Raw genomic sequence first — 25,839 nt, 5'->3', positions numbered from 1 at the left:
GGGAGAGTTGGTGGTGATAAGCCATCTTCAAATGCCCTGCATATGCTGGGCAAAGCATTCTCAGCCTCACTTCACAGCATAAGTGTCATGTTCTCTATTTAACTGAAGCTCAGAAATGGACAATGACCTGCTAAACCTCCCACATGTAGTTAGTGGTGGGTGGGGATTTGAACCCAGGTCCATCTGACTCCACATTCGGAGCCCACGTTTATTGCACTAATGTCAAGGTCTGCTTCAGCCAGTCTACTGACACCACTGAGATAGAAAAGAAAAAAAGTGGCAAGTGAGCATCCTTCCAGTCCCATCCCAAGGCCCCCCTCCTACACAGACCAGTCCTCCCCTGGCAGCTAACACACCCCCTGGCGCAGGGGCATGCTTTGTAAGGGTTTGCTGAATGAAGTGAATGATCCTGAGGCGACCACCCCTTTCCGGTGCCTAAGCCTCACCAAAATTAGCCAAGGGGTTCCAAAAAGACCAACACGGAGGTGATGCCAGATGCCAGGAGCAAGGTGGGGCTGGGAGCAACCAAAGGCCCAGGCCCTCTTTGCAGGGGGCTAGAAAGGAGAGGATTCTGTGTTCAAATCAGAGTGAACTATAGCAGATGTCCTCAAGGGACAAGGGTCTCTGGCTTGCCTTAGTCAGCATCTTCCAGCCACCTGCTCTCCCCTTGGACATGGCTACAGCTCTCTTAACATCACTGAAGCTCCTTAGCAGGTGCTCTCAGCATCTTATGAGGAGCACATGCCAACTGGGAACGCACATCCTCATTTTTTGCTCAGAAACTTTGGTCTTGGCCCTTCTCCCTTTCCCACTGGGATTAAGGGAACTTGCTATTTGCCTTGCCTGTTTGGGGAGGACATTCTGGACACAGATGAGAGCCTTTGGGTCAAGCTGCTGGGAGCTCTCACACCCATCTGAGGAGGGCTCGTTGTACACCTCACCAGATGCCAAGAGCACAGGAGCACATGAACAAGCCTCCTAAGGACAAGAGCCTTAGCATTCGGGATAGAAGCCCTGAAGGCGAGCGCACTCTCCGTCTCCTGCTTATGACGGGCTGTGGGTTGTTAAGGGGGTTGCTGAACTTGGAGGGCTGCATGAAAGGGCTGCAATGGGAGGGGGCTTATGTAAATGCACCCCTAAAAGTACCCTGGGAGGGAGACACCCTATCACCGGTCTTACAAGGACCACAGACGAGAGGCTGATAAAGTGGCCTAAAACCCTCCCTGTTATGCTGATCTCAGTTTCCATCTCAGTTTTGTCCCTCCCACTCTGGGATCCCCAGGTGACCACGTATACAAAGAGGGATTCCACAGCGGTCTGAAAACACCTGGCACCACACTGGAATCTTGGAGAAAGGTCTTCATCAGGGAAGCCAAGCAAAAGCTCTCACTGTAGGCCTCTACCCACCCCAAACAGGGGCATAGTGACCCTGTCATCCAAAGGGTCATACTTGGTCACACATCTCCCATTCGGCTGCCCAACAGTCACCCCCTGGACACAGCAGAGACACAAGCCAACAACACCAGAATGGTGCAAGTTAGGCATCAGGGGCCTGAGCAAATGCACTTTATTGTTCTGCCAACAAAAGCCCTCTACTGCATTTCAGAATCCACCGGAACAGCACCCAGAAGGAAAACCTGACCCAGGAGGCAGCCTGAGAACAGAGACCCTGGCACCCATTGAAATGATGAGGAGTTGAGACCTTTGGGGGCAGCCGGCCTTTGTGACAGGCTCTGAGAAACTTTAGGGCATGTATTTGCAGAAAGCCTTTTCAGCCAGACCCTGGGCCTGGGCTCTGTGCGAAGAGAGGGGATTGGGCTACAAGGGTTAAGTTTGGGTAGAGGCCAAGTTCAAGCCCTGGAGACAATAGCCATGGCCGTCTGGGTCACCCGCTCTCAGAACCGGCCCCCTGGGCAGGGCACACAAATGGGGCGGGGGCTGCAGTTTGTGCGGGCTGCACTAGGACCGCAGGAGGCCGCAGGAAGACAGGGAAGGCATGACTTGGAGGGTGAGTAGTCAGGTGCACATGGGTTACAGGGGAGCCTAGAAAAAAGAAAACAAATTACTATGATTTTCCAGTTGCTGTTTGCAGTAACTCAAGTAGATCCTAGACTATGCAAACTGGGAAGCACCTTAAAAACCACCTTGATCCTGCCCCCTTGTTTTACCAAAAGGGAAACAGGCCCTGAGAGGAAAGGGGGCTTGCTGGAGTCACGTGATGAGTTTTCAGGAAGACCAGAACTAAGAGAACAGGACTCCAGACTCCGAATGCCAGGCTCTTTCTAGGCACCATGCTGTCTTCCCAGAACTTGGTAGATTGCAGTGAGAAGACAAGAGCACATGCAGTGATACTCACTTGCTGTCCTCACTCTCCAGCAGGCCCCGGTACGTGTTGATCTCACACTCCAGCCGGGCCCGGACGTCCAGCAGCACCTGGTACTCCTGGTTCTGCCGCTCCAGGTCAGCCCGGATCTCGGCCAGCTGGGCCTCCACATTGGTGATCATGCACTGCATCTGGGCCAGCTGGGAGCTGTAGCGGGCCTCCGTCTCTTCCAGGGTGGATTCCAAAGCATCTCTCTGTGAGGGCAAGAGTTGTGTAGGGAGGAAAAAGGCTAGAGGTCAGAGAAGGAGCAAGGAAGATTCATCTGGGTCTCAGTGAGGCCTCAGAATCCAAGAACGGAAGCTCGGAGAATCAGAGTTTGAGCTAGGATGAACCACAATCAGACATCTCACTTGAGATGAGCTAATTAGCCCCTGTGGCTTCTTTGATCTAGAAAGTATCTCCCTGTTAGTGTCATCTCTGAGTAACTGATAGTTACTCAGAAGATGTATCTGCTTGCACAAATATAGGACCTACTGCCTGGACATGTCAGTTGCTACAGGTCTCTTGTCCTTTACCACTGGGGGATTTGTGACTGGGGCTGGTCCCTCATTCCCTCTTTTCTGCATAGAGAACCCCTGGTGCTCAAGAACATGGACCCCTGGAGTCCGCCTGTGTGGTCAAAGCATGGAAGCTGGGGAGCTTGTGTGCTCCTCGGCTTGGTCCAGAGGCAGCTCCACCCTGCCTTGGGGCTCACCATGCTGTGCTGGGCCTGCAGCTCAATCTCCAGGGCGTTGACCGTGCGTCTCAGCTCGATGATCTCTGCCTGGCAGGACTGCAACTGCTCTGAGCTGGACACCACCTGCTGGTTCAGCTCCTCACTCTGAAACATACACACACAGAACCTGGTCAGCCACACCAGGGACTTGGCTTCAGAGAGCTACAGAGGCCAGTTAGAATCATGAGCCAAGAAAGACCTTCCCGATTCCCCAGTCCCACTCATTTATTTTATACTGGAGGGCATTGTTGCTCAGAGGACAGCAACCTGCCCAAGTGGGTCTGTTTTGACCTTGTCAGCAAGGTCAATTGAAGTGGGTCTGTTTTGACCTTGTCAGCAAGGTCAAAACAGAGATGGGACTCAAAGTTAGATTTCTTGATTCAGAGCCCCAGGGTCACTTCCATGTGAGCCACCACATACCCCTGTTGCACTGACTGTTTCCAGGTACCTACCTGGGTGTCAAACCAGTCTTCAGCATCCCGGCGGTTATTCTCCACCAGGGTTTCATACTGGCACCTCATCTCCTCCAGAACTCGGTTCAGGTCAACAGGTGGGGCAGCGTCCACCTCAACATTGAGGCGGTCACCAAGTTGGCAGCGCAGTGAGTTCACTTCCTATAGCACAGACCAGGATAAGTACTAATTCCCAGAGGGCTGCCTCCAAGGTTCACCTCCTCCTCATGTTCACCTCCTCCCCATGCTCACCTCCTCCTCATGCTCACCTCCTCCCCATGCTCATCTGCTCCCCATGCTCACCTCCTCCCCATGCTCACTTCCTCCGCATGCTCACCTGCTCTCTATGCTCACCTGCTCCCCATGCTCACCTCCTCTTCCCTATGCACACCTGCTCCCTCATGTTCACCTCCCCCTATGCTCACCTCATCCCCATGCTCACCTCCTCCCCATGTTCACCTCCTCCCCATGTTCACCTCCTCCCCCATGCTCATCTGCTCTGCCGTGTTCACCTCTTCCCCCATGCTCACCTCCTCATGGTTCTTCTTCAGGCAGAGCAGCTCCTCCTTCAGGGACTCCACCTGGGCCTCCAGGTCAGACTTGCACAGGGTCAGGTCATCCAGGATCCTACGCAGGCCGTTGATGTCTGACTCCACCAGCTGCCGCAGGGACACCTCCGTCTCATACCTGCAGGCATAGAACAGGGCACCTGAGTCTGCATTTCCTTTTTGCATCTAAGTCAGGCCTGCCCTCAGACTGTCCAGGTGCTGTGAGTCCTGCTTTTATGCCCCAATGACAGAGTACAGCCAAAACCCTGAGCTCAGGCATCAACTGTGTCCAGTTCTAGCAGCCCCCAACCACATGACAAGCAGGACAACTCACTTGGTCCTGAAGTCATCTGCAGCCAATTTGGCATTGTCAATCTCCACCACCAGCCTGGCATTCTCAGCCTTGCTGCATAGAGTCTGGAGATATAAAGAAGTTATTTCATTGCAAGAAAGGACATTCCACTTGTTGGAGCTCCCTAAAGCTGACAAGGGCTGACTCTGGAAGGAGGAAGTCACCCATCCTAGACCTCTGCTACTCCATGTGCATTGGAGGGTTATGGGCAGGCTCTAGGGATCAACTATGGAAAGTCCAGGGTTTCTTCCAGTGCAGTGTATCTGTGACCTGTTACTCAGGTTAGATAGCTGCATGAAAATGCAACAGGAAGGGCCTGGCATGATGAAATGAGGCTTCTTCCAATCTCCCTGTCTCCCAGACCTACTGGGGGCCCAGGGCATTTCATTGCCAACAACATACCCCGGGATTCTCTGGTCATAAATGGTCCCTCACAGGAGCCAGCTATAACTTTGGGCCAGGCAAGAAGCGGATATGTGCCCTTGGCAAGAAAGAAACTCCTCTGACAGGCATTTTCTTCCCTGAGTTACTTATGGGAAGCCTGAACTGCACTGCACTAAATACATCAAACCCAATCCCCTGACTTTAAATAAAAGAGGAAATGAAAACTCAGAAGACTCAGAGGAGTGGGCAATACCACCAAATGTCACAGAGTTCATTCATAGACCTGATGTTCAAGCTCTGGCTCCAGTAACTGCCATCTGGGTCACTTATCCAGCCTGAATCTCAGTGTTCTCAACTGTATAATGGGCTAATGATACCTCCCTCATAAGGTTATTGGGAGGAGCAAATGAGGCCACAGAGATGAACATGCTTGGTGACTTCCAACATGCCCTATGGGAACAGAACTACCAATGAATGCTGGTGACACAAAGTTCCTGGGAATCCAAAGCCACTCTGAACCTCTTACCTTCTTCTGGAGCTCCTCGATGGTCCGGAAGTAGGACTGGTAGTCAGGGCACATGTAGGGGACCTGCTGCTCACACCACTCACGGATACGGCTCTCCAGGCTGGCGTTCTCCTGCTCCAGCTGACGCACCTTCTCCAGGTAGCTGGCCAGGCGGTCGTTCAGGGATTGCATGGTCTCCTTCTCATTGCCAGTGAGGATGCCCTCCCCAAACCAGCCCCCACCCACACTGTAGCTGGTAGCGAAGCCTCCAGCAGGGAGGCAGAGAGCAGGGAGGCAGCTGGTGGCCCTGTAGCTGCTTCTGCCCAGACCCACTGAGCAGGCAGAGAAACTTCTGGCCACACGGGAGAGACTTGGGAGCTTGCAAGAGCTGCTGGAGTACATTGCGGACACACGAGTGGAGCCCCCACTGGCCCCTCCTGGGCTCTTGAGAGACCCGGAAGAGAAGCCAGCCTTGAGGCATTTGGAAGCCATGGCCCCTGCAACTCAGATGCAATCGATAGGTCTCTGAGACCAGACACCCCAAAGCAGAGAAGCAGCTCCTTACCCCAGATTTATATCTCTGCCCCAGTGGGCGTTTGTTGGCCTTTACAAAGTGTTTTCTCCTCATTAAAGTTAACACTACTTTCTATTAAAACCCCTCATTAACCTGTTATTTAGTTTCCTGTGAAAATTTACCAGTCTCATAAAATAGGAGCCCCATTACTATGTCAAGACTCCTCTCCACCACCCCACATCACTGGGAAGACCAAGTCCCTGTCAGTTCTTCAAAGGGACCTGTCATTTGAGCCCAGACCTCAGCCTCCGCATTAAGCAAGCATGGGAGTTCAGCCACTGTCTTGACTTTCTCCAACTTTGACTTCTTTTGTTGGCCTGAGGGAGTAGAGGAGGTCTCTGGGGTGCTCCCAGAAGATGGAAGGGTAAACTTGGTTGGTGCAGGAAGGCAGGGGTCTTGCGGCCAGGGAGACACAGAAGGCTCTTGAATTGGCCCAGAAAATATGGCTAGGGTGACCAATTTTCTTGGTTTCCCCAGGAATTTTCTGGCTTTAGTTCTGAAAGTTCCATATGCCAGGGAAACCTCAGTCCTGGGCAAAATGGGGCAGCTTATCACCCTAGATACTGCAGAGCCCTGATGGACACTTCCCTACTCTTTCCTTGCCAGGAAGTCTGTGCAGGTTGTAGAGACTAAGTTCTAGCCACAATGCCTAGAGGTCAGTTAATTGGACACCTGCCCATGATGACATCTAGGAGGGTGTGTCTTCCCCAGCCCTGGTTGAGAAATGGAGAAGCCCTTCCTTCTGGCTGCCTGAATTGGAGCTCTTTTCACACAGCCCTATCAATAACCTGGCTGATGATAGCAACCATCATTCACTGAGCATTTAGTACCCACCAGCCCCCACGCTGATCTGTCTCTATGCATTCTCTTATTCAGTCCTCACACAAACTCATGAGATTGGCATCACCAATAGCCCATTAAATAGAGGAGGCTTGGACTATTTCAGGAGCCTGTCCCAGATCACAGCTGAAAAATCATCTGTACAACTGTTCAAGGCATGCTATCTTCTTTAAGGCCTCACACACACCCTCCAACACAGTCGTGGATAGAAAGGTGCTGACTCCTACAGAAGGAGACAATGGTCAGAGTAGAAAATTGCTTACCCAAGGTCCACACAGGCTTCCCAGGGAGGCTAAAGCCCAGGCCTTGCAGCTCCAAACCCCAGGCCCACCCCACTGCCTCTAAGGGCCCAGTCCTGGCCAGGCCTTCCCCCTGGAGCCTGGCCCCTGCTCCAGCCCTGCTGTGCCCTCCCAGCTCTGAATGCCCAAGGCAGTGACTATTGGTGGATTTCTTGGCCTCCCATTAACTGACGTCTTCTGATTGTCTTGTGTTTCAGCCCTATTTTCCCAGGGAGACTGTAAGCATGGGGGCAAGGATTGACCTTGTACTTTTTTTTTAAATCTCTGTAGTGTTAAGCACGGTGCAGGGCTTCTAGATGTCTATGAATTAATTAATTAATTAATTAAGTGATTTTTCCCATGGTGAATTGTGTTAAGAAAGGAAAGAAAGAATGGAAGGAAACAAAAGACAGTAGGGAGCGGGGAAAGGAAAACACAGTCAATCTTAACTATTCCTATTTCTTTTTTTTTTTTTTTTGAGATGGAGTCTCACTCTGTTGCCCAGGCTGGAGTGCAGTGGTGCGATCTCAGCTCACTGCAAGCCCCACCTCCAGCGTTCACGCCATTCTCCTGCCTCAGCCTCCTGAGTAGCTGGGACTATAGGTGCCCACCACCACACCTGGCTAAATTTTCTTTTTTTTTTTTTTTTTTTTTTTTTTGTATTTTTAGTAGAGACGGGGTTTCACCGTGTTAGCCAGGATGGTCTCGATCTCCTGACCTCGTGATCTGCCTGCCTCAGCCTCCCAAAGTGCTGGGATTACAGGCATGAGCCACCACGCCCAGCCTACTATTCCTACTTTTGTAAATGAGGAAACTGAGACTCAGAGATGGAAGGGGATCCGGCATCTCTGTGTAGGTGAGCAGCACCTGTCCAGACTAACCAGCCCCTTTGGCCAAGAACAAAGTGTTTTCTGGGCCAAAAGCCATTCAGCCCAAGGGAGATGGATCTCATAAACCAATTTAGTGCTAAAGTTGTGACTAAAAAATTCTTGATAAGATTTTTAGATAACTTTATAAAACATATATGTAATATTTTTCAAGCTGTTTTAAGGTATTTTGTAAATTGGTCTGATCTATCTCTGTTCCTTTTTAGCATGCTTTTCTTAAATGACATGATTATCTAGAACCCCTTATCAGCAAGAACTAACATTGTTTAGCACATTCCTAGTAACTTTCCTTACAGGATCCTTGTACTCTGCTCAGATGTGGTCCAGGCTGTCCCCAGATCATGCCACGGATACACTAAATACGGCCCTAAAATGCCCTTTGCCCTCCTTCCTCCTTTTTCTGCCCATCAAATCCAAATCTGCCCCAAAGCCTTTCCTGGTCACCCCAGCCCTCAGTGATTTCTCCTCTTCCCCAAAACTTGAAACCCTGCCCACACCCGCTCCTGCTATCCCAGTGCAGTTGCTGGGAGCGAGGGGGCGAGGTGTCTCCACAGCTGGACGTGAGCTCCTCTGGAATTGTGCCTGTTATCCACTCTTTGTTCCAGCCGCTTCCGCCACCCCTGCTCCTTCCTAGATAGGCCTGAGCCTTAAGATTGGATTAGCTGTGTATGCCATGTTCCGTCGTTATCTCTTTGATGATTAATTGATGTGTATATGTGAATGAGAAAGGCAGTCAGATAGCATATCTGGAAAGTACAAAAAAGATCAGAAAAACCAGACCGCCTTGAAATAAAACATCATATTCACTCTGCGGAAATTTTATTGAATGTTTTCTATATCTCTCTCCATATCAATGAAATAGGAGCCCAAAGACCTAAGAAGGCTCCTAAGTCAGCCGCCTGCTGTGTGACTTTAGACCAGTCGCCACCTACCCCCACAACACTGTTGAATTCTGGTTTGCTTGTCGGTCAGTGATTTCAATTGCAACTCAGTTAAGGGTGTGTGTGAGGTTGAGATAGGAGGTGTTTCCTAACTGATACATATGCTCTGGACAATGTAATTAAAAGCTAGGCAAGTATGAATAAATAAAGAGCTCACAGCCACACAGGGCTGATTGCGTGCATCAGATGAGGCTATGAGTGTGCCCTGTAAACTGGAGAGTGATCATAAAAAGGGAAAGCACTGTACAACACAAGGTGCTGATGATGTGATTACTTGTCAGGTCATGCCCTGTGTGGTTCATCCACAGTGACAAAGCAGCTCAGCTGTTTCCCGGAGACTCGGTCCTTTCCTGGACCCCTGCCTGTTTAAATTGCACAGAGAGGTGCAATGCTCTCTGTGCACGCCTGGTCACCCACTGGCCTCAGGCCAGGGTCAGGGGTGCAGACCTCAGGCCCTAGAGCATGAGTGGAGCAGTGAGAGGGAAGGGGCAGGGCAGGTGAGAGAGCCATGCCAACTGCCCCCCCTGCCCAAAGCTAGGTGCATCCTCTGAGGCTGAGGCCTTTGGGTTCACTCTCCAGCTCCAAGGACACTGCTGGCAGCACAGCCCTCACCATAGCATCCTGCCAGATACAAAGCAAAGCACTTGGCCCATGCAGTGGGGGTTCCTGTTCAACACTCTGAAGCCAGGGACTCTGCATTTGTAGTAAGAGCAACACTGATAGCTACCACTTTTTGGAAGCTATACACACACTGTCTCATCAGAGCCTCCTGGCAGCCCCATTTCACAGATGAACCTGCTGAGACCAGAGAGGTCTCATGACATAACCGGGCATATAGCACAGAGTGGCAGAGTCGGGCTCAGTGCAGGATTCTCTGATGCTACCTATGCACGTCTTCTCCTGTTGTCTGATAAGTTTGCTGCACCTCTGGCTTGCTCAGCAAGTGATTGAAGAGTCCCGTTTAGCAGCAAGTAGCTGATGACATGAGGCAGAGCCAGGTCATGGATGTCTTGGCCATGACCCAGAGGAGACCCCAGAGGAGAGTGAGCGCAAGAGAAGGGGAGGAGGGAAGGGAGACAGAGAGAGACAGAGACAGAGAGCGAGACAGAGAGAGAGAGAGAAAGAAATTGTACTGAGAAGAGCTCCAGAGTCAGGGTCAGAATAGCCAGGTGATGGCCAGGTCTCTGCCACTCACTGCTCTGTGGACTGGAACAAGTCACTGCCCTCTCTGGGCCTGTTTTCTCAAGTGAAGACTGGAGCAGGGGCAAAGGAACCAACCGTGAGGCCCTCAGACCTCTCCCAGGCCATGCTTCTCTGATCAGAGGGGTGTCCAGGGCTGGCAGAGTTAGGCCCCACCTGCAGACCTGCCTGACTCAGCCAGTGGAATCCAGGGCTCTGAACTCTGCTCCACAGTGAAGCCTGGCTGTCCTCTCCCCAAACTCCATGTCTGAGCCCCCACCCCCACCCCACTGTCCCTGGCACCCTTCAGTTTGGCCCTATGTGCCTTGTTGGGACATGGATTCACCTGCCCTCCACCTTTACCTCCCTGCTCTCCCTGACTGCCCTCCCTGGCATGGCTGGCTCAGGATGGCTGCCTAGCGTTTGGCACTCTCTGCTTGTTCCTGGGACCCCCTCTCCTTAACCATCCCCAGTATCGGGCAGCAGGGTGACAGCAGCTGGGCAAGAGAGGAGAAGCTGAAAGAAAAAGAGAGATAGCCACCGAATCCAGGTCGGGCTATGGATGAGGACTGGCTCTGGAGCCTTTGCCTCTTCTGGGGCCGCCCTAAGGTGTCTACTCACAGGCAGGGCCAAGCTGAGAGCTATGGCCAGCACCCATCCAGACTGGGTCAGTGTCTGTTCTCATTGGCCAGCCCCTGAGGCATCTTTGTTATTAAATACTTCAAATCACCCTGCCACCGCCTCCCACTCAGAGCCCGAGAAGATAGACCTAAATGGAAACCCCACAACTATACTGCAGCCCCTGATCAGACACCCCCATGAACCACACGAGCACATGAGCATCAACAGAGTTAGCCAGGGTTGAGTTTGCTATGCCAGGAGAACACACTTTATTGGGTAAATTTCCAGGAAACCTGGTTTTGCATGGCGTAAAAGCACAGTTAAGTCCGGAAACACAATACGGGGAGTGTTTTGGTAGAAAAACCTGCTAAGCGTAGGGGGACCCCTCTAGAGAAGGGCAGGGTCGTTAAGCCTCCAGGAGCCACAGGGGTGTCCTCCTTCCTGTGGTCAGGGCCCTGCCCTGGTGGACCAAGTGGGCTGTCACAGCGGGTGGGACTGCACGTGCTCCCTGGAGGAGATGACTTTCCCATCTCTGATCTCCTCGGTGATGGTGCGGATCTGAGTGCCAACCTGGGGAGCCGGGGTGCAGGGCACAGCGGGGACACAGGGCACCGGGGGGACAGAAGGAACTCTAATAACAGGCTTGCATGCCGTGGCACAAGGTGGGGGAGGAAGCCTGAGGAAACAAAATCATGCAGGGTGCATTTGGCATCGGAGCACTGGGCTGAGATTCGTGTTAAACAGATCTAGAGGATCAAGCGAGACCGGTGGCCCCGGACCATCTCAGTGCCTCTGAATTCCCCAAGGGTGAGAGGACTGAGCTACAGGAATGAAGAGCAGAAACTGCCAATCAGAAAAGATGGCGGAAAACACGCGGCGTGTGTTGGGTTGGATTCTCCCGCTGTGCATTACCAAAGCCTGGGACCAGATGGAGAATCTCAAGGGGCTTTGGTTTAGTTCCCTTCATCTGGGCGACAACCACTTCTGGGCTTGACGCCCTCCACATGGCACTGAGGGTTCAGTCAAGCCCTACCCCAGCCCAAGGGCCACTCACTTGCAGTCCTCTCCCTCCAGCAGGCGGCGGTAGGTAGCGATCTCGCCCTCCAGCCGGGCCTTGACGTCCAGTAACACCTGGTACTCCTGGTTCTGCCGCTCCAGGTCGCAGCGGATCTCAGACAGCTGGGCCTCCACGTTGCTGATCAGGCACTGCACCTGGGCCAGCTGGGAGCTGTAGCGGGCCTCGGTTTCGGCCAGGGTGGATTCCAAGGAATTCCGCTGCAACGGGAAAGAGGAAGAGCTGCCTATTGGGGAGGAATCCCCTGACCCCAGAAACCCACAGCCCTGGGCATCTGCCTACGGCCTGTGATCACACCCCATGAGAGCCTGCACGCTGAGGCTGGTGCGTCGGGGACCTGCCGCAGGCCGTGGCCGGCGACGCAGGCAGGGGCCACTCACCATGCTGTGCTGAGCCTGCAGCTCAATCTCTAGGGCGTTGACTGTACGTCTCAGCTCGATGATCTCCGTCTGGCAGCACTGCAGCTGCTCCGAGCTGGACACCACCTGCTGGTTCAGCTCCTCAGTCTGAAACACATGCCAGGGCCCAGAGCATGGTCAAACCAAGCTACTTCCAAGGGTAACCCCAGCCCAGGAGCCTGTGGTCCCAGGGCACCCCAGCCCCACCTGGGTGTTGAACCAGGCCTCCACATCTCTGCGGTTATTCTCCACCAGGGCCTCGTACTGGCATCTCATATCCTCCAGGATCTTGTTGAGATCCACTGGGGGAGCAGCATCCACCTCCACATTCAGTCGGTCCCCAAGTTGGCAACGGAGTACACTGACTTCCTGCAGAGAGGAGGCAAGACGGCATGAGGTTGTGAAAAAGATGCTGGATTGCAGGTTTCAATGACCTAAATTCAAACCCTCTTCCCTCAGTCACCAGCTGCATAGCATTAGACAGGATACTTAAATATCTCTGAGCCTTGGTCTCCTTCTCCGTATATACCTACCTCCTTCTATGGGATATTTGTGAGATGATACAAACCCTAGGCAAATTAAATTGCTGTTATCAGGCACTAGAGCCCAAATAGACATGTAGTGTTATGGGCAAAAGTGTAGACCCTCTATGACCTTAGGCAAGCAACTTAACCTCTTTGTGCCTAAGTTTTCTCATCTGTAAAATGGAGCTTGTAACAGTTTATAATTCTTGGGATTATTGTAAGGATGAAATGAAACGAGAATGAAATGCAAGGCCTTTGTATAGTTCCTGCCGCGCAGAAAACTGAAAGCCAGCAGTGGCTTCCTAAGCTGGATGGGAAACACTGGGAAGTCACATGGCACCAGCCTCACCTCCTCGTGATTCTTCTTGAGGCACATCAGCTCCTCCTTCAGGGACTCCACCTGAGCCTCCAGGTCAGCCTTGCACAGGGTCAGCTCATCCAGGATCCTACGCAGGCCGTTGATGTCGGCCTCCACTAGCTGCCGCAGAGACAGCTCTGTCTCATACCTGCACATACAGAACCCTGCCAAGTCTGCAGCAAAGGAAACCACACACCAGCAGGGACCCCTGCCCTACTGTCCAGCTGCAGTGGCTGACGGGATCAGGAGCATGACACTCCTTTCCCCTGAGGTCCAGGGCTCATGCCACATTTTCCCATCCAGCCTTATTCCCACATCACCAGCTCCCAAAGGCAGGGGACAGAGGCAAGGGAGTGGCATGGCAAACCTTCCCTGATCAGGCCCACTCACTTGGTCCGGAAGTCGTCAGCGGCCAGCTTGGCATTATCAATCTGCAGGACCAGCCTGGCATTCTCAGACTTAGTCAGCAGGATCTGGGGAACAAGAGGCTTCCCATAAGCTACAGGAGGCCCAGCAGTGTGGGGGCAGGTAGGGGGATAGCTCAGCTCACAGAGGCCGTGCCACTGTGTACCACCAGCCCCTTCAGCATTTCCAGCCCTGAGCCACACCCCAGGTGTGGGGGGAGCATCCACCCCGCAGGGGCATCCCGAGGATGTCAGTGACCATCAGTCCTGGCGCCTGTAGCCTTCAGAGTGGCACAGCAAGATACACCAGGGTGAGGCAGACCTGAGTTCAGGTTCTGCATCTAACACTCAGCCTGTGTGCTCTTGAGCAAGTTGCTGAACCCCTCAAAATTCAACTTCCACATCTGTCAGATGGGTCCAGTAATACCAATCTCTCCAAGATGAAGAATAAATAAGCCAGGGAATAGGAAAGTGTCAGGCACAGTGCTGTATCCGGTAGGGGCTTGGTACATGTTCCTTCCCTTCCTACAGCAAGGGGAGGGGGGTGAGGAATGGCTGGCAACAAGGTACAAGCAAGAGACCAGCAGAGAAGCCTGGGTCCCCCAGGAAACCAAAGCCCTAGAGAGAAAAGTTTGCCCTACCAGGAGAATTCCCTAAAAGCTACCGTCCCATCTGGAAAGGCCCTGGAATGAGACAGACGCCTCCTAAGAGTTGGGCTGCTCAGCTGGAAAGGGGCCAGGTCTCCCTCACCTTCTGCTGGAAATCTTCGATGGTCTTGAAGTAGGACTGGTAGTCTGGGCAGATGTATGGGATCTGAGACTCGTACCACTCCCGGATGCGGCTCTCCAGCTCCGCGTTCTCCCGCTCCAGCTGACGCACCTTCTCCAGGTAGTTGGCCAGGCGGTCGTTCAGGAACTGCATAGTCTCCTTCTCGCTGCCGTTGAAGGAGCCCTCGCAGAACCAGCCCCCGCTCCCCACAAAGCCAGAGGTGTGGCACCCAGAAGACAGGTAGGAGCCAGGCAAGCAGCTCCCAAGGCCAGAGAGGCCCAGCCTAGCAGAAGAGATGTACCCTGCAGCACCGGCGAGACTGGGGACCCTGCAGGAGCCCACAGAGTGGATGGAGGACACCCGAGAGATGCCGCCTGCTGTGCCACAGAGGCCCTTGATAGACCCAACGGAGAAGGTCGGGGTGCAGGTCTGGGTGGCCATGGTGCTAGCAGAGGAAGGTTGCAGCTTAGCAAGGAGCTCAGGTTCTGGACTCTCAAGGCCTCTATGGAGCATTTATGTACACTCACCATTGGGTGTTGGCATGGTACACATCTCTTGCTCTTGGGAAAGCCTGTTCCTACACCAGATAGCTAATATTAGAATGTGATTTTTGCTACCCATCCGGAACCCCATGCCTTGTAAAAAAAAAAAAAAAAAAAATCAAATCGTTGAATTTGGTTTGCTAAGTCAGGACTCTCCACTGTTGTCATTTCCTAGCAGAATATGAGTTTTATTGCCTCTTCAAAGAGTCTCTGCACCAGATCCCATAAATCGGGAGTGGCTGCACGAATGACATTTGGTTCCTGCTTTCTCCACCTCCCTTCCCCTGGGGAGCCTCATCTGTCCCTTGTCACTTCCATCCACTGCTGCCACGCCTCATAGCTGCTCACCCCTGCCTGGGCTACTGGGATAGTAAAAGGGAGCAAAGGAACTAAAATTCAGGGAGCACCTGTGATGTACCAGGCTCATTGTTATTTCATTTACACCTCGTAACAATCCTAGGAGGTGGCTGATTTTATCTTCATTTTTACCAGTGTGGAAACTGGGGCTCCGAATGGTTTAATAGCTTGCTCAGGGTGAACAGGAAGTGACTGGCAGAGCTTGGGTCTGAAACTAGGGCTCTCAGACACCAAATCCTACTTCCTTGCCCCACTGCTTCCCCACACAACTGGAGTCAAGTCTGGGTACCCAGAATTTAGGGACAGGAGACGTAGTTCAAATCCTGGCTCTGCTACTAATTTGCCCTGTGATACTGAGCACATCATTTCCTCCCTGGGAACCTCAGTGTTTTCACTGGAACAGTAGAGATCGTCCTTCTGTCCCGCCTGCTTCACACAGATATAAGGAGGATCGAACAAGAAGTGAAAGTGTTTTGCAAGCCACTGGGTCCTGCAGAAGTGTTGGTTGGTTAGGTTAGGTTAGGTTAGGTTAGGTTAGGTTAGGTTAGGTTGACAGTCTTTGATGATGGTTTACGGCTGTGACCAGCAAAGGTTCGTGAGTGTGAGCACTCACATGGCACTGCTGAGAATGGTCTGTCTGCCCACTGGGCACAGCAGGGTGGCAGTGGGAGAAGGAGATGCCCCATAGCCAGTCCCTCAGTCAATGAACACATCATCACAGACTCCTGCTATTATGGAATCTGCATGCTTGGATCACTGGGCAGAGCTGGAGGGCAGTTTCCTTTGTGGCCGTCAGCTTTTTGAACCTCATGGGTAGAATCAGGACCCTAGAACAACCTGCTCTGACCCTCCTGGTCCCTTAACAGGTCACAGAAATGGCCAATGGCGGACTCTTTGGACAGAGGAGGAATACAAAGAAAAAAGCTAAATACTGCCAGATAGTTAAGCAAGCCGAGAGAGAAGAACCTGAGAATTGGGGACCAAAGATAAACCTGGGTCTTCCGCCTTGAAACATGGACTTTCCCAAGGCTTGGGAAACCTGCTCACTCTGCCCCCGCACACGCTTGGTTTGCAAAGCTGGCATTTATGGAAGCATTTATGTGCTTCTAAGGTTGTAATTTGCCAACCTCTTAAAATGTTTTATAAGCTTCTCTCTGAAATTATCCAGGGAGGATTGGCTGTGGTGAACATGCCTCTCCCAGCAAGGTGGACACCTTGACAAGATGTCCAGGAGCAGCTGGCAGTGGACCCCGTGCAGCCCCTCTGGGAGCAAGAGCATAGCATCAGCCCTCCAGAGCACCAGCTGCCCCAGCAATGGCTTCCTCACAGCCACCCAATCTCCCCAGTTCTCCTGGCAGGGCCTAGGATTGGATTGTCATGGGGTTTCCCAACCTCAGCCCTTCGTGCCAGGTCATTCTTTGTTGTTTGGGGCTCTCCTGTGCTTTGTAAAATGTTTGGCAGTGTCCCTGGACTCTACCACCAGATGCCAGTAGCCACCCCCTGCCCCAGTGTTGACAACCAAAACTGTCTACAGACATTGCCAAATGTTCCCCAGGTTAGGAGTCAGGGGACAAAACCACCCCCAGTTGAGAACCATTGGACTATCAGGACCAAGATTGGGGCTCCGACCCAACCTCCCCTAAGCACCCCCCACTTTATTTTCTGGGACAACTAGCGTGGAGTCTGGCTGTCTCTGTTGGGCCCACTCAGGCAAGTCCTCAATACACCCATGCCTCGGTTTCCCTTGTTCATGACACAGAGTGCTTGTCCTGCAAAATGGGCCATAGGGCAGCCCTCACCAAGCCCTTTGCAGAGCTCTTCTCTGTTCGGGATCTCTGGCTGGTAGGCATCTGAAGTTAATATCCTCATTTTCTTTTTTGTTTTAACCCCTGTACTGTATGATCCATATCTGAAGCTGATTCTAGGTTTCTCTCAGGACAACTGAATAAGCAAGGAGTCTGCTAATCCGAATATCTAGATGTCCCCATCATTCTCACCTGAGCATCAGGAGGGCCACTGTGGACCAGAGAGGTGCCTCTAGGGTTGTGGGGAGAGGAATGTACCTTCCCTGGAGCAGGTGACCAGCTCGTCAAAGGTAAAAGTCTTTCAGCTGCCCTCAGTGTCCTGCCTTTTTCCTTATTGTTGACTGCACAGCCAACCCCCCAACCCAAGGGAAGGGCCCTGAGCCGGGACTCAGCGAGAACTAAGTTCAAGCTGCTCCATCCCTCTGAGCCTCAGCTTTCACAATAGGTCTGTGGAGGTCATAACACCACAATCACGGGATTGTGAGAACTACATCCAAAGGGGCTGGATAAACAGGAAGTCATTTCACAGATTTAAGAGACTGAAACTGCTCTTAGTACCCATATAGTCAGAACCCCAGTCCAATGCTGTTTCCAGGGCACAAACCACTTGCCCTGGTTTAATGGAATACTAATTCAGAGGCCTAACCCAGCTGTCTAAGAAAAGACCGCTACTCGAAGGGGCATGGTCTAGGATTGTGTCCAGAGCTGCAGCAGTCCCCTCAGCTAGAAGTCTCCATCTGGCCTCTGACCCTTACTCTAGAAGCTTCCAAAAGCCCTCACACCACCTGCAGGCTGCAGTGCCGACAGGATGCCCTATCCACCATGATCCCAGCTTGGGGGCAGGAGGAAGAAGGGGAATGCTGCCATTGGAACAGAAAGCATCCTGGCCTTTCCCCACGCCCATCTTGGAAGGCCGCCAAGTTCAACATCAACTCCTGAGTTTCTGGCCCCTTCTTTGGCAGAAAGAAGTCTGCACACTCAAATGAACTTCCATCTGAAAACCAAGGTTCTCCATGGGCAAAGGCCTGAAATATCAAGCCCAAGTCTCCTTCTGCCCAGCTCTGAACAGTCCCTTCCATGCACAAGGCATTGCTGTCACAGTGTGCCCAAGGAGGGAGTGAGTTCTTCAAGCAGGGTATCTCTTTTTATGCTTCTCTGGGCTTTGGTCAGAACATGCTGGTCACCACTACCCAAAGGCCCCAAAGATAGTGAAGCAAACAAACCAGACAGCAGCCTCTGGGACGGCCAGGCCAACCAGAAATGGGCACAGACAAGAATAAGATCTCTGCAGAAGGCCAATGGTTGTCTCTGTTAGAGCAGCCTGCTGGTTTCAGCTCCATCTTTCTGGTTTTCTCCTACTGCCTCTTCCACCCTTGAGGTCCATAAACCCAGATCCTAGAGAATTTCCCACCAGAAGAGGCACCTAAGAAATGTTCATTCCATGTTTTAACCTCTTCAGATCCATCCAGCACCCAACGGTCACCCAGGACCCTGGGAGACCCACAACTCATTCTCATTTCCTCCACATGACTGAATTTTCCTTGGAACAAAGAATGTGTTCAAGCGACAAAGCACCTGGGAGCCCTGGCCCCTCCCCTGAAAAGCAGAGTTCTATATATTCTGTGTCAAATAACCCCATCAACAGCTCATGCCAAATCCACTGTCAGCTTACGTTAGATTCTAGTGCAGACATGCAACAACAGGTACACAAAGTTGAAGAAAGCCTCACAGAAAGGGGAAACCCTACAATTAAGCCCTTTCTAGCCACCAATGTAATTTTTCCAAAAACTCCAGGAAAAGTCTCGTTTATTCAGTTTTGTTTTTGTTTTTGTTTTTTGAGACAGAGCTTTGCTCTGTCACCCAGGCTGGAGTGCAGTGGCAAGATCTCGGCTCACTGCAAGCTCCGCCTTCCGGGTTCACACCATTCTCCTGCCTCAGCCTCCCGAGTAGCTGGGACTACAGGTGCCCGCCACTACGCCTGTCTAATTTTTTGTATTAGAGAGGGGTTTCACCTTGTTGGCCAGGCTGGTCTCAAACTCCTGAGCTTGTGATCCACCCGCCTCGGCCTCCCAAAGTGCTGGGATTACAGGCGTGAGCCACTGTGCCTGGCTGTTTATTCAGTTTTGATGGTGGAAAACTCAGGGCCATTCACAGACCTGATAAAGAAAGGGTTGCCAGATTTAGCAAATTTTTTAAATGTGGTATTAGGAGCATACTTATAGGGTGTGTGTGTGTGTGTATTGTTGTTGTTGTTGTTGTTGTTTACCTGCAATTCTGATCTGAGTGTCCTGTGTCTGAAACCCTCAGTAAGGAAACATCGCTGGTTGAGAGCCTTGGCCAAACAAATGCAGCTCTTTCTTCCCTCCTTCCCTGGTGGCCTGTCACCATGGCTGGCTGTTCTCAGGGTCAGACATAGAGGGCTTCCCTTGGAGAATCGTGCCTTCCTGTCCTCTCACACCCTGCTATCAGTGGCTGTCATTCTTGCCCTCCCAAGTCCAAACAGTACTTGGAGATGCAGAAGCTGGATTATCCTGCCTCCCATCCTGGCCACCTCAGTGACATTCCATCCTGATGGCAGCTGCCTTCAACAGGGTGACTCAGACCTTCCTGGACAAGATTTAGCAAGTCTCTCTCTGCTCCATTTCCCACCTCCCAGCTTGTGCCCCAAATGTCCACCTGCCCCCTGCTATCACCCGGCCTCACCAGGCTCAAGACAATCTGAACATGCACTCAGTGATGAAGGAGGTCCCCCCCACTGCCTGGCTGCCCCTCCACAGTGTTTGTTGGTCCTGGTCCTGAGCAGTGACTCCTCCTGAGACTCTAGGGCCCTACAAGGAGCATAGGTCCAGCTTCCCAACCTGCTGTTCCTGGCCTGTTCCTGAGCCCCCATCAGGCCTTGACCTTCACTGGGCCTTCAAAGTCCCACTTGACCAGGCCCGGAGTTACTCTAGAAATCTCATCTCCCCCAAAATACAAAAGTATTTTCTCTCCCCCTGGGGTGTGGTTTTTGCACTTGCCCAGGACTTCAAGGTTCTGCTCCAAGCTGCTTTTGCCCTGGCAGATGCCCAGAGAGCCACCCTAACCCCAGCCTTAAGCCATACCTCTCTGGTCCTCTTGTGGCCAAGCTCGGCCTTCCACATCTCACGGCCCACCACCTTCTCCCCTGGGGCCAGCGCTCCCTGCACAGCTGCACTGGCTGCCAGCTCCCATCTGGAAGAGTCCACAGTCTCCTGCTCAGACTCACTGAGTCCCTAACTCCCCCACCCCACTTTTATGGTTGGAGCATTTCAGAGCGTACTTTCTCTCCTTGGTGTGCTTGAAGAAGCTGTGATTGTGGGAGATGCACAGCCAGGCCCACTGGGAGAAAAGAGCTGGTACCTCAGTGTCTAGCGTCCCCTTGATTCAAGTATCACTTAGCTGAACCATAAAGCGAATTTTCCAAACACCCTGTTTGATTGGACTTGTAGTCTGCATTTACAGGGGCCGGCATGCAATTGATTTGACTCTCTTCCTACGAACAACAGCGTGTCTGCAAACCAGACTGCAGGCTCCAGGCTGTAATTAACCATGCCTGACACTGTGGATTTTACTTTCAAACTGGTCTGAGATCCTTGGATGAAAGAAGCCACAGTCATTATGACTGTTCATAAAAAGGGATACCAGCTCTTGGCCAAGTCCCCCAAATACCCACCCCCAACAGGTGCCTGTGCAAGTCTCAGCAGCACCTGCCACCTGCTTATTTTCTTTCAAACTCTGCAGGAGGATGGAGGGTGTGGAGTGTGCCCAGCTCTTTCGAAGCCCCCAGAGGAGCTGCTCAAAGGGACACAACCCACATATTCTGCTCCGCTCCAGCCACCAACAGTCCCAGGGACACCATCCAAAAGAGGGCAGGTCCCTGGGCCGCCCCTCAGATGCCCTGACCCAGGCAGGGAGGAAGGAAGGGCCCCCACAGCTGGATAAGAAAAGCTGGAAGTGGCCAGGCGCAGTGGCTCACATCTGTAATCCCAGCACTCTGAGAGGCCGAGGCAGGTGGATCACCTGAGGTCAGGAGTTAGAGACCAGCCTGGCCAACATGGTGAAACTCTGTCTCTACTAAAAATACAAAAATTAGCTGAGTGTGGTGGTGCATGTCTGTAATTCCAGCTACTTGGGAGGCTGAGGCAGAAGAATTGCTTGAACCCAGGAGGCAGAGGTTGCAGTGAGCAGAGATCATGCCCCTGCACTCCAGCCTGGGTGACAGAGCAAGACTCTTTCTCAAAAAAAAAAAAAGAAAAAAAGCTGGAAGAGTCCATCGCACCCATCGCCCTGCACCTCCTGCTGTGACTTTGCTTCCTAATCTTCCCCAGAGCTTCCCTTGGCTGGGACAGTGAGAGTCCCCTGCCAGGAAGGCCCAGACACCCCATCTCATACTCAGGATCTTCTATGGATCCTCAAAGCTATCACCCAACACAGAGGGGGAGCAGGCGCCAAGGGGGTCTCAGGCCTGGAATGTGCCTGCAGCCACACCCTGCCTGTCAAGGGTCTTCTGTGGATCCTCAAAACTATCACCCAACACCGAGGGGGAACAGGCGCCAAGGGGGTCTCAGGCCTGGAATGTGCCTGCAGCCACCCCCTGCTTGTCAAGGGTCTTCTGAGGATCCTAAAAGCTATCACCCAACACAGAGGGGGAACAGGCACCAAGGGGGTCTCAGGCCTGGAATGTGCCTGCAGCCACACCCTGCTTGTCAAGGGCCCAGCTGGGGACCGGACGGGGCCCTACGTTGAGACCAGGCCCGGCCAGGACTGGGTCTAGGGCCCAGCCACTCCACCCTGTATCCCAGCAGGTGGCCATCAAGGCACTGATCTGCTTTCTGGGGTGAGCCTGCCCCCTGCAGGGCCCGGGCAGGACAGCCATCGCATTGAGGAGGGCAGCAGTCTGGCTCATTCCCCAGGGTGGAGCCGGGAAGAGAGGGAGGTGCCTATTGCTCGGGGTGAGGAGGAGGTGGCTGAAGCACCAGGAGTCACAGAACAGCGCCACGTCTCTCCACCTGTGTGTGCCACCCGCTGCCCTCCTCTCTCCAGAACCCGACCTGGCTCTGAGGTGCCAAGACACCCCAGGAACATCACAGGCTTGATTCCTTCATCCCCTAGGCTTTGGGGTCTAGGAGAGAGCCTCACTTCTCCCCCAGATTCCTGGAGCCGAATGCTTGACCCTTGGCAAAGGACCAGCCCCAGTCTTGGAAAGCACATTGGAACCACAGGTCCCAGCCCTCCCGCTGGGCAGGTCTTTGACCCCGTCCAGACCTCAGTCTTTCCATGTGTAAAATGGGCACAGCTGTGCCAATTCATGGGATTGCTGTAAAGATGAAATGAAAGAAAGGATGAGAGTAAAGGATGCGCTACTGTGTCCCCCTTTCCGTTATCTCTTTCATTCCAGCATCTCTTGTGCTGACATGGCCTCATTCACAATCATTGGCATGGAGATTAGCCAGGTGCCAATGGAAAGGGGCTGTTTCCTCATAGCCACAGCACTGGGAATCAGCGGTGTGAGACTGGCATGGGCGTGGCACCTAGGTCAACCCTGGGAAGGGGAGCATTGACCCAGCAGGCCTGATAAATCTGCCCTCGCTTGAATGGCCACCCCACACCTGATAAAGAGTTGAGTCCCAGAGAGAATGAGGCGGATTCCCCACCCACTGCCTCTCCTACCCTTCTGACCAGAGAGCCGGGATGACCACCTGCTACTCCCAACTCAAGAAGGCTCCTGGGGTAGCTTTGGCAGAAACACCTGCTCTCGGCCTGCCCTCTGAGCTTCCCCGGGATTCCTGATGGGGCCACATAGGTCCTCAGATGGGGCCCAGCTTCTCAGTGTCTTTGCTGGGGTCTGGGTGAAAGGCTCCCAGGCCAGAGTCCCCACTGGGCCTAGAGTGCAGCTCATTTCACTGCTCCTGTGGGCGACTACCCTCACCCCCCACCAAGTTTTGCAAAACTAGCTCAGAGAATGAGGGGGCTGCCCCTAAATAGCCATGCCCGGGGTCTCAGGAAGAGGGGCTGCTCTGGGCCCCATAAGCCCTGGGATCTGGACCCCAGGGTGCCTTGGAGCAGCCAGGGTAGCTCAGCGTTGAGGCCCCAGGCCCCTCTCTCAGTCTAGGGTAGGGGCTCCTGTGCTCTCTGTACAATACTTACTTACCACTTTCATTTCCCATAGCTTGTATCTATTTATTCCCTCATTTCTCCATTCAACATATTTATTGAGCCCTTATAACATTCTAGGTATGAGGATGAGACTGACGATGAAACCAGCCCTACCCAGAAGGAACGCATAGCTTAGAAAAGAGAACGAGAAAGATCATGACCAGAGGTATCTTGTTTACTGAGCACTTACTATGCACCAGTGACTGTTCTGAGCACTTGACTTTAATTAACCTATGAGGAAGGAAGACTTAGCAGATGAGGAAGTCAGGCCAGGAAGGTTAAGTAACTTGCCCAGGATTACAAATGCAGATCAGGTCCCTGTGGCTCTGGGCTCCACAAACATTGCACTCCAGTCATTGCTGACAGCACAGGGTCTTGCTGGGATCGGTGGGGAAGACCAGAGAAGCCCCAGAGCAAATGATGAAACCTGAGCAGAGTTGTGAAGACTGTGACTGTTCATTGGTGTGGGTGTCTCCTCCTACCTTCCTGTTAACCCATGGACTCCTTGAAGACAGAGCCTTCTTTTCATCTGCCTTTCTTTCTCCAGGACCCCACACAGTGCTTGGTATACAGTGGTCACTCAATAGATAGCTGCTGACCAAATAGGTTACCAAAAACGTTAAAAGGTGCCGGGAGCAAGGGCATGTCCTGTTTCTCTTTAATGCCTTAGCTCCTCTGATGCTGTTCCAGGCACGTGAACTTGAGCCGAGCCCCACCTTGTTCTGTAGGAACAAGTGGGTGGCGGGGTCTGGGGTGGGATTTGGAATGGTGGAGGGTGGACCCCTTTCTGCTAGCTTAGCAAGCTGGGCCAGGCATGTCTGAGCAACCACTGTGTGAATAAGACAACTGCGTGCAGCCCATACTCAGGCTTGAAGTGGGGGAAGAGAAGGAAGACAAGGAAGGGGGAGACCACACAGGGGAGCAGCAGAGGGGAGGGGAGGGAATATGAGGATGGTGCCAGAGGAAGGGGGCAGATGGCCAGGGTGCCGGAACTCCATCTACCCTCTGCCTTAAGCCCCTTAACAAAAATCAAATGGCACTGGAGGGGCATTTCCCCAGTTTGTTCATTCACCTCTGCCTTTCATCAGCACTGACAGAGCCCACCTGCACTCTATTGGATGAGAGACCCCCCCCCGCCGCCTCCGCCGCTTTGAGGAAGGCACAGCCCTGCCTTTCTCACTGTCACTTCAGTGACACTTCAGTGACACTGTCAGTTCTAGGACAGGTGGGCACACACATGTGAACACCCAAGTGTGCCCCACCCCAGCCAGGTGCTGCAGAGGAGGGGGCATCCATCTCAGTCTGAATTTTGAATAAAAAACTGGTAGTCTCCAATAAAATGATGACAGGAGTGTGGAGAGAGAGGAGAGAAGAAGGTTGGGTCAGACAGAGGTCTGTCACCGAACAAAATCCCCAGGGTGCCCAGCCACCTGCCCACTTCCTCAAGGGCAGTTTGGGATGGCAGGAATTTGGGGTGAGTGAGGGAGGCTAGTGTAGGAGCCAGAGCTGGGGAGAGGCCAGAAGAAGCTGCACCACCAGGACCTGGAGGCAGGCGAGGTGTCTAGGCTTTCCTCAGTGACCAGCGGGGAGCGATTGGGGTGTCTCTAAGCTGAGAAGAAGACTCAGTTTCCAGTAATCACCCCTGCTGGAGTGTGGAGCATGGAGGCAGGGAGGCCAGTGAGGAGGCTGTGGCCACGTGCCCGTAGTTAGGACCAGGAAGGACATTATGGCTAACACAGTGTCCACGGGAAGCATTGTGAAGGGGGTGAGGGACAGAGGAGGCCAGGATGACTCCTGGGCTCCTGGCTCAGCTTTCCAGGTTCTCCGGGATAAAGGGCAAGGAAGGAGCAGATCTGGGAGGATGATGGGAGCTCTTTTGCATGGGTGGATTGAAGGAGGTGATGTCTGGCTCACTGTTGGCAATGGGAGTCTGAGGCTGGGAGGGGCCTCAGTGGAGATTCGAGTTTGGGCGTTATCAGAACATACAGGCAACTGTAACCATGGTTATGTCCTGGATGACCCACAGGGACAGTGAAGAGGAAAAAGAGAAGAACACACACACCAGAATCCAGGAGGTGAGTCAACGTGTAAGGAGTGAGCACAGCAAGAAGAGGCTGTGAATCAGAGCAGGGGCAGCCAAAGCGGCAGGGAGAGAGCGGGGAGCACAGAGAGAAGGGGCCAGGTTAGTGCAGCGGCCAGCCAGGGAGCTGGTCCCAGGAGTGGTTGGGAGTGGCAAGACCTAGGGGTGGGCTGGGGAGGACATTAGGAGTGGATGCCTCAGGCCAACGGGTAGCCATTTGCCTGAGAAGAAACCTCTCTGCAGGAAGCAGGGAGGTAGCAGGTGGGGGCTGGGCCTCCTTCTCCCCAGATCACCCCTTCACTGGCCCCTTGCAGCCTGCCCCAGAGGCATCTGTACTTTTTGCCCATGTTTCACGCTCCCTTGACTCTACTATCAGCTGCCATTCTCACTGAACATCCTAATCTGCAAGGCTGTTGAACTGGCTCACGTGCCCCTGCGCTGCCTCTGGTGTGTTCCGTCTGTCCATGTCTGCTGGACACCATCGTCTGTGAGCTGCCTGTGTCCTCTGTGTTTGCCGTTGTTGTGCCTGTGTGCTCAGATGGCCCATGGGCCTATGTCTGTCCTTCCTAGATAGGAAGCTCCCCAGGCTTGTCCTTGTCTGGATTAGCTACTCCGCCCAGCTGTGTCCCCCTCACCCCCTAAACCAGGGCCCTAGCAGGGGCCACCTAAGAAACCAGGCCGGAATCAAAACTATG

General features: G+C 53.0%; 2 protein-coding genes across 3 annotated transcripts; both read right to left on the bottom strand.

Annotated features, from left to right (window-relative positions):
* Nucleotides 1-1,549: 1,549 nt before the first annotated feature.
* On the bottom strand, nt 1,550-5,885 carry KRT35 (keratin 35). Its single transcript, XM_054670488.1, has 7 exons — nt 5,361-5,885; nt 4,433-4,515; nt 4,081-4,237; nt 3,551-3,712; nt 3,078-3,203; nt 2,357-2,577; nt 1,550-2,043 (listed from the first exon to the last, which is right to left on the bottom strand). Exons 1-7 carry the CDS (start codon nt 5,829-5,831, stop codon nt 1,896-1,898), a joined length of 1,368 nt encoding a protein of 455 aa, XP_054526463.1. The 5' UTR covers nt 5,832-5,885; the 3' UTR covers nt 1,550-1,895.
* A 5,014-nt stretch (nt 5,886-10,899) lies between these two features.
* Nucleotides 10,900-17,327, bottom strand: KRT36 (keratin 36). 2 transcript variants are annotated; one of them, XM_054670287.2, is made up of 8 exons: nt 17,083-17,327; nt 14,169-14,763; nt 13,405-13,487; nt 13,006-13,162; nt 12,340-12,501; nt 12,115-12,240; nt 11,714-11,934; nt 10,900-11,335 (listed from the first exon to the last, which is right to left on the bottom strand). In XM_054670287.2, exons 2-8 carry the CDS (start codon nt 14,697-14,699, stop codon nt 11,140-11,142), a joined length of 1,476 nt encoding a protein of 491 aa, XP_054526262.1. In that variant the 5' UTR covers nt 14,700-14,763; nt 17,083-17,327; the 3' UTR covers nt 10,900-11,139. The 2 variants fall into 2 exon arrangements, with proteins under 2 accessions (XP_054526262.1, XP_001168025.3); XM_001168025.6 differs by lacking the exon at nt 17,083-17,327 and having other exon boundaries at nt 14,169-15,092.
* Between the last annotated feature and the right edge of the window lie 8,512 nt (nt 17,328-25,839).

The sequence above is a fragment of the Pan troglodytes genome, chromosome 19 (assembly GCF_028858775.2).
Source record: "Pan troglodytes isolate AG18354 chromosome 19, NHGRI_mPanTro3-v2.0_pri, whole genome shotgun sequence".
Lineage (NCBI taxonomy): Eukaryota > Metazoa > Chordata > Mammalia > Primates > Hominidae > Pan > Pan troglodytes.
Note: the sequence above shows the minus strand (reverse complement) of the source record. Positions and strands in the feature narration are given on the sequence as shown.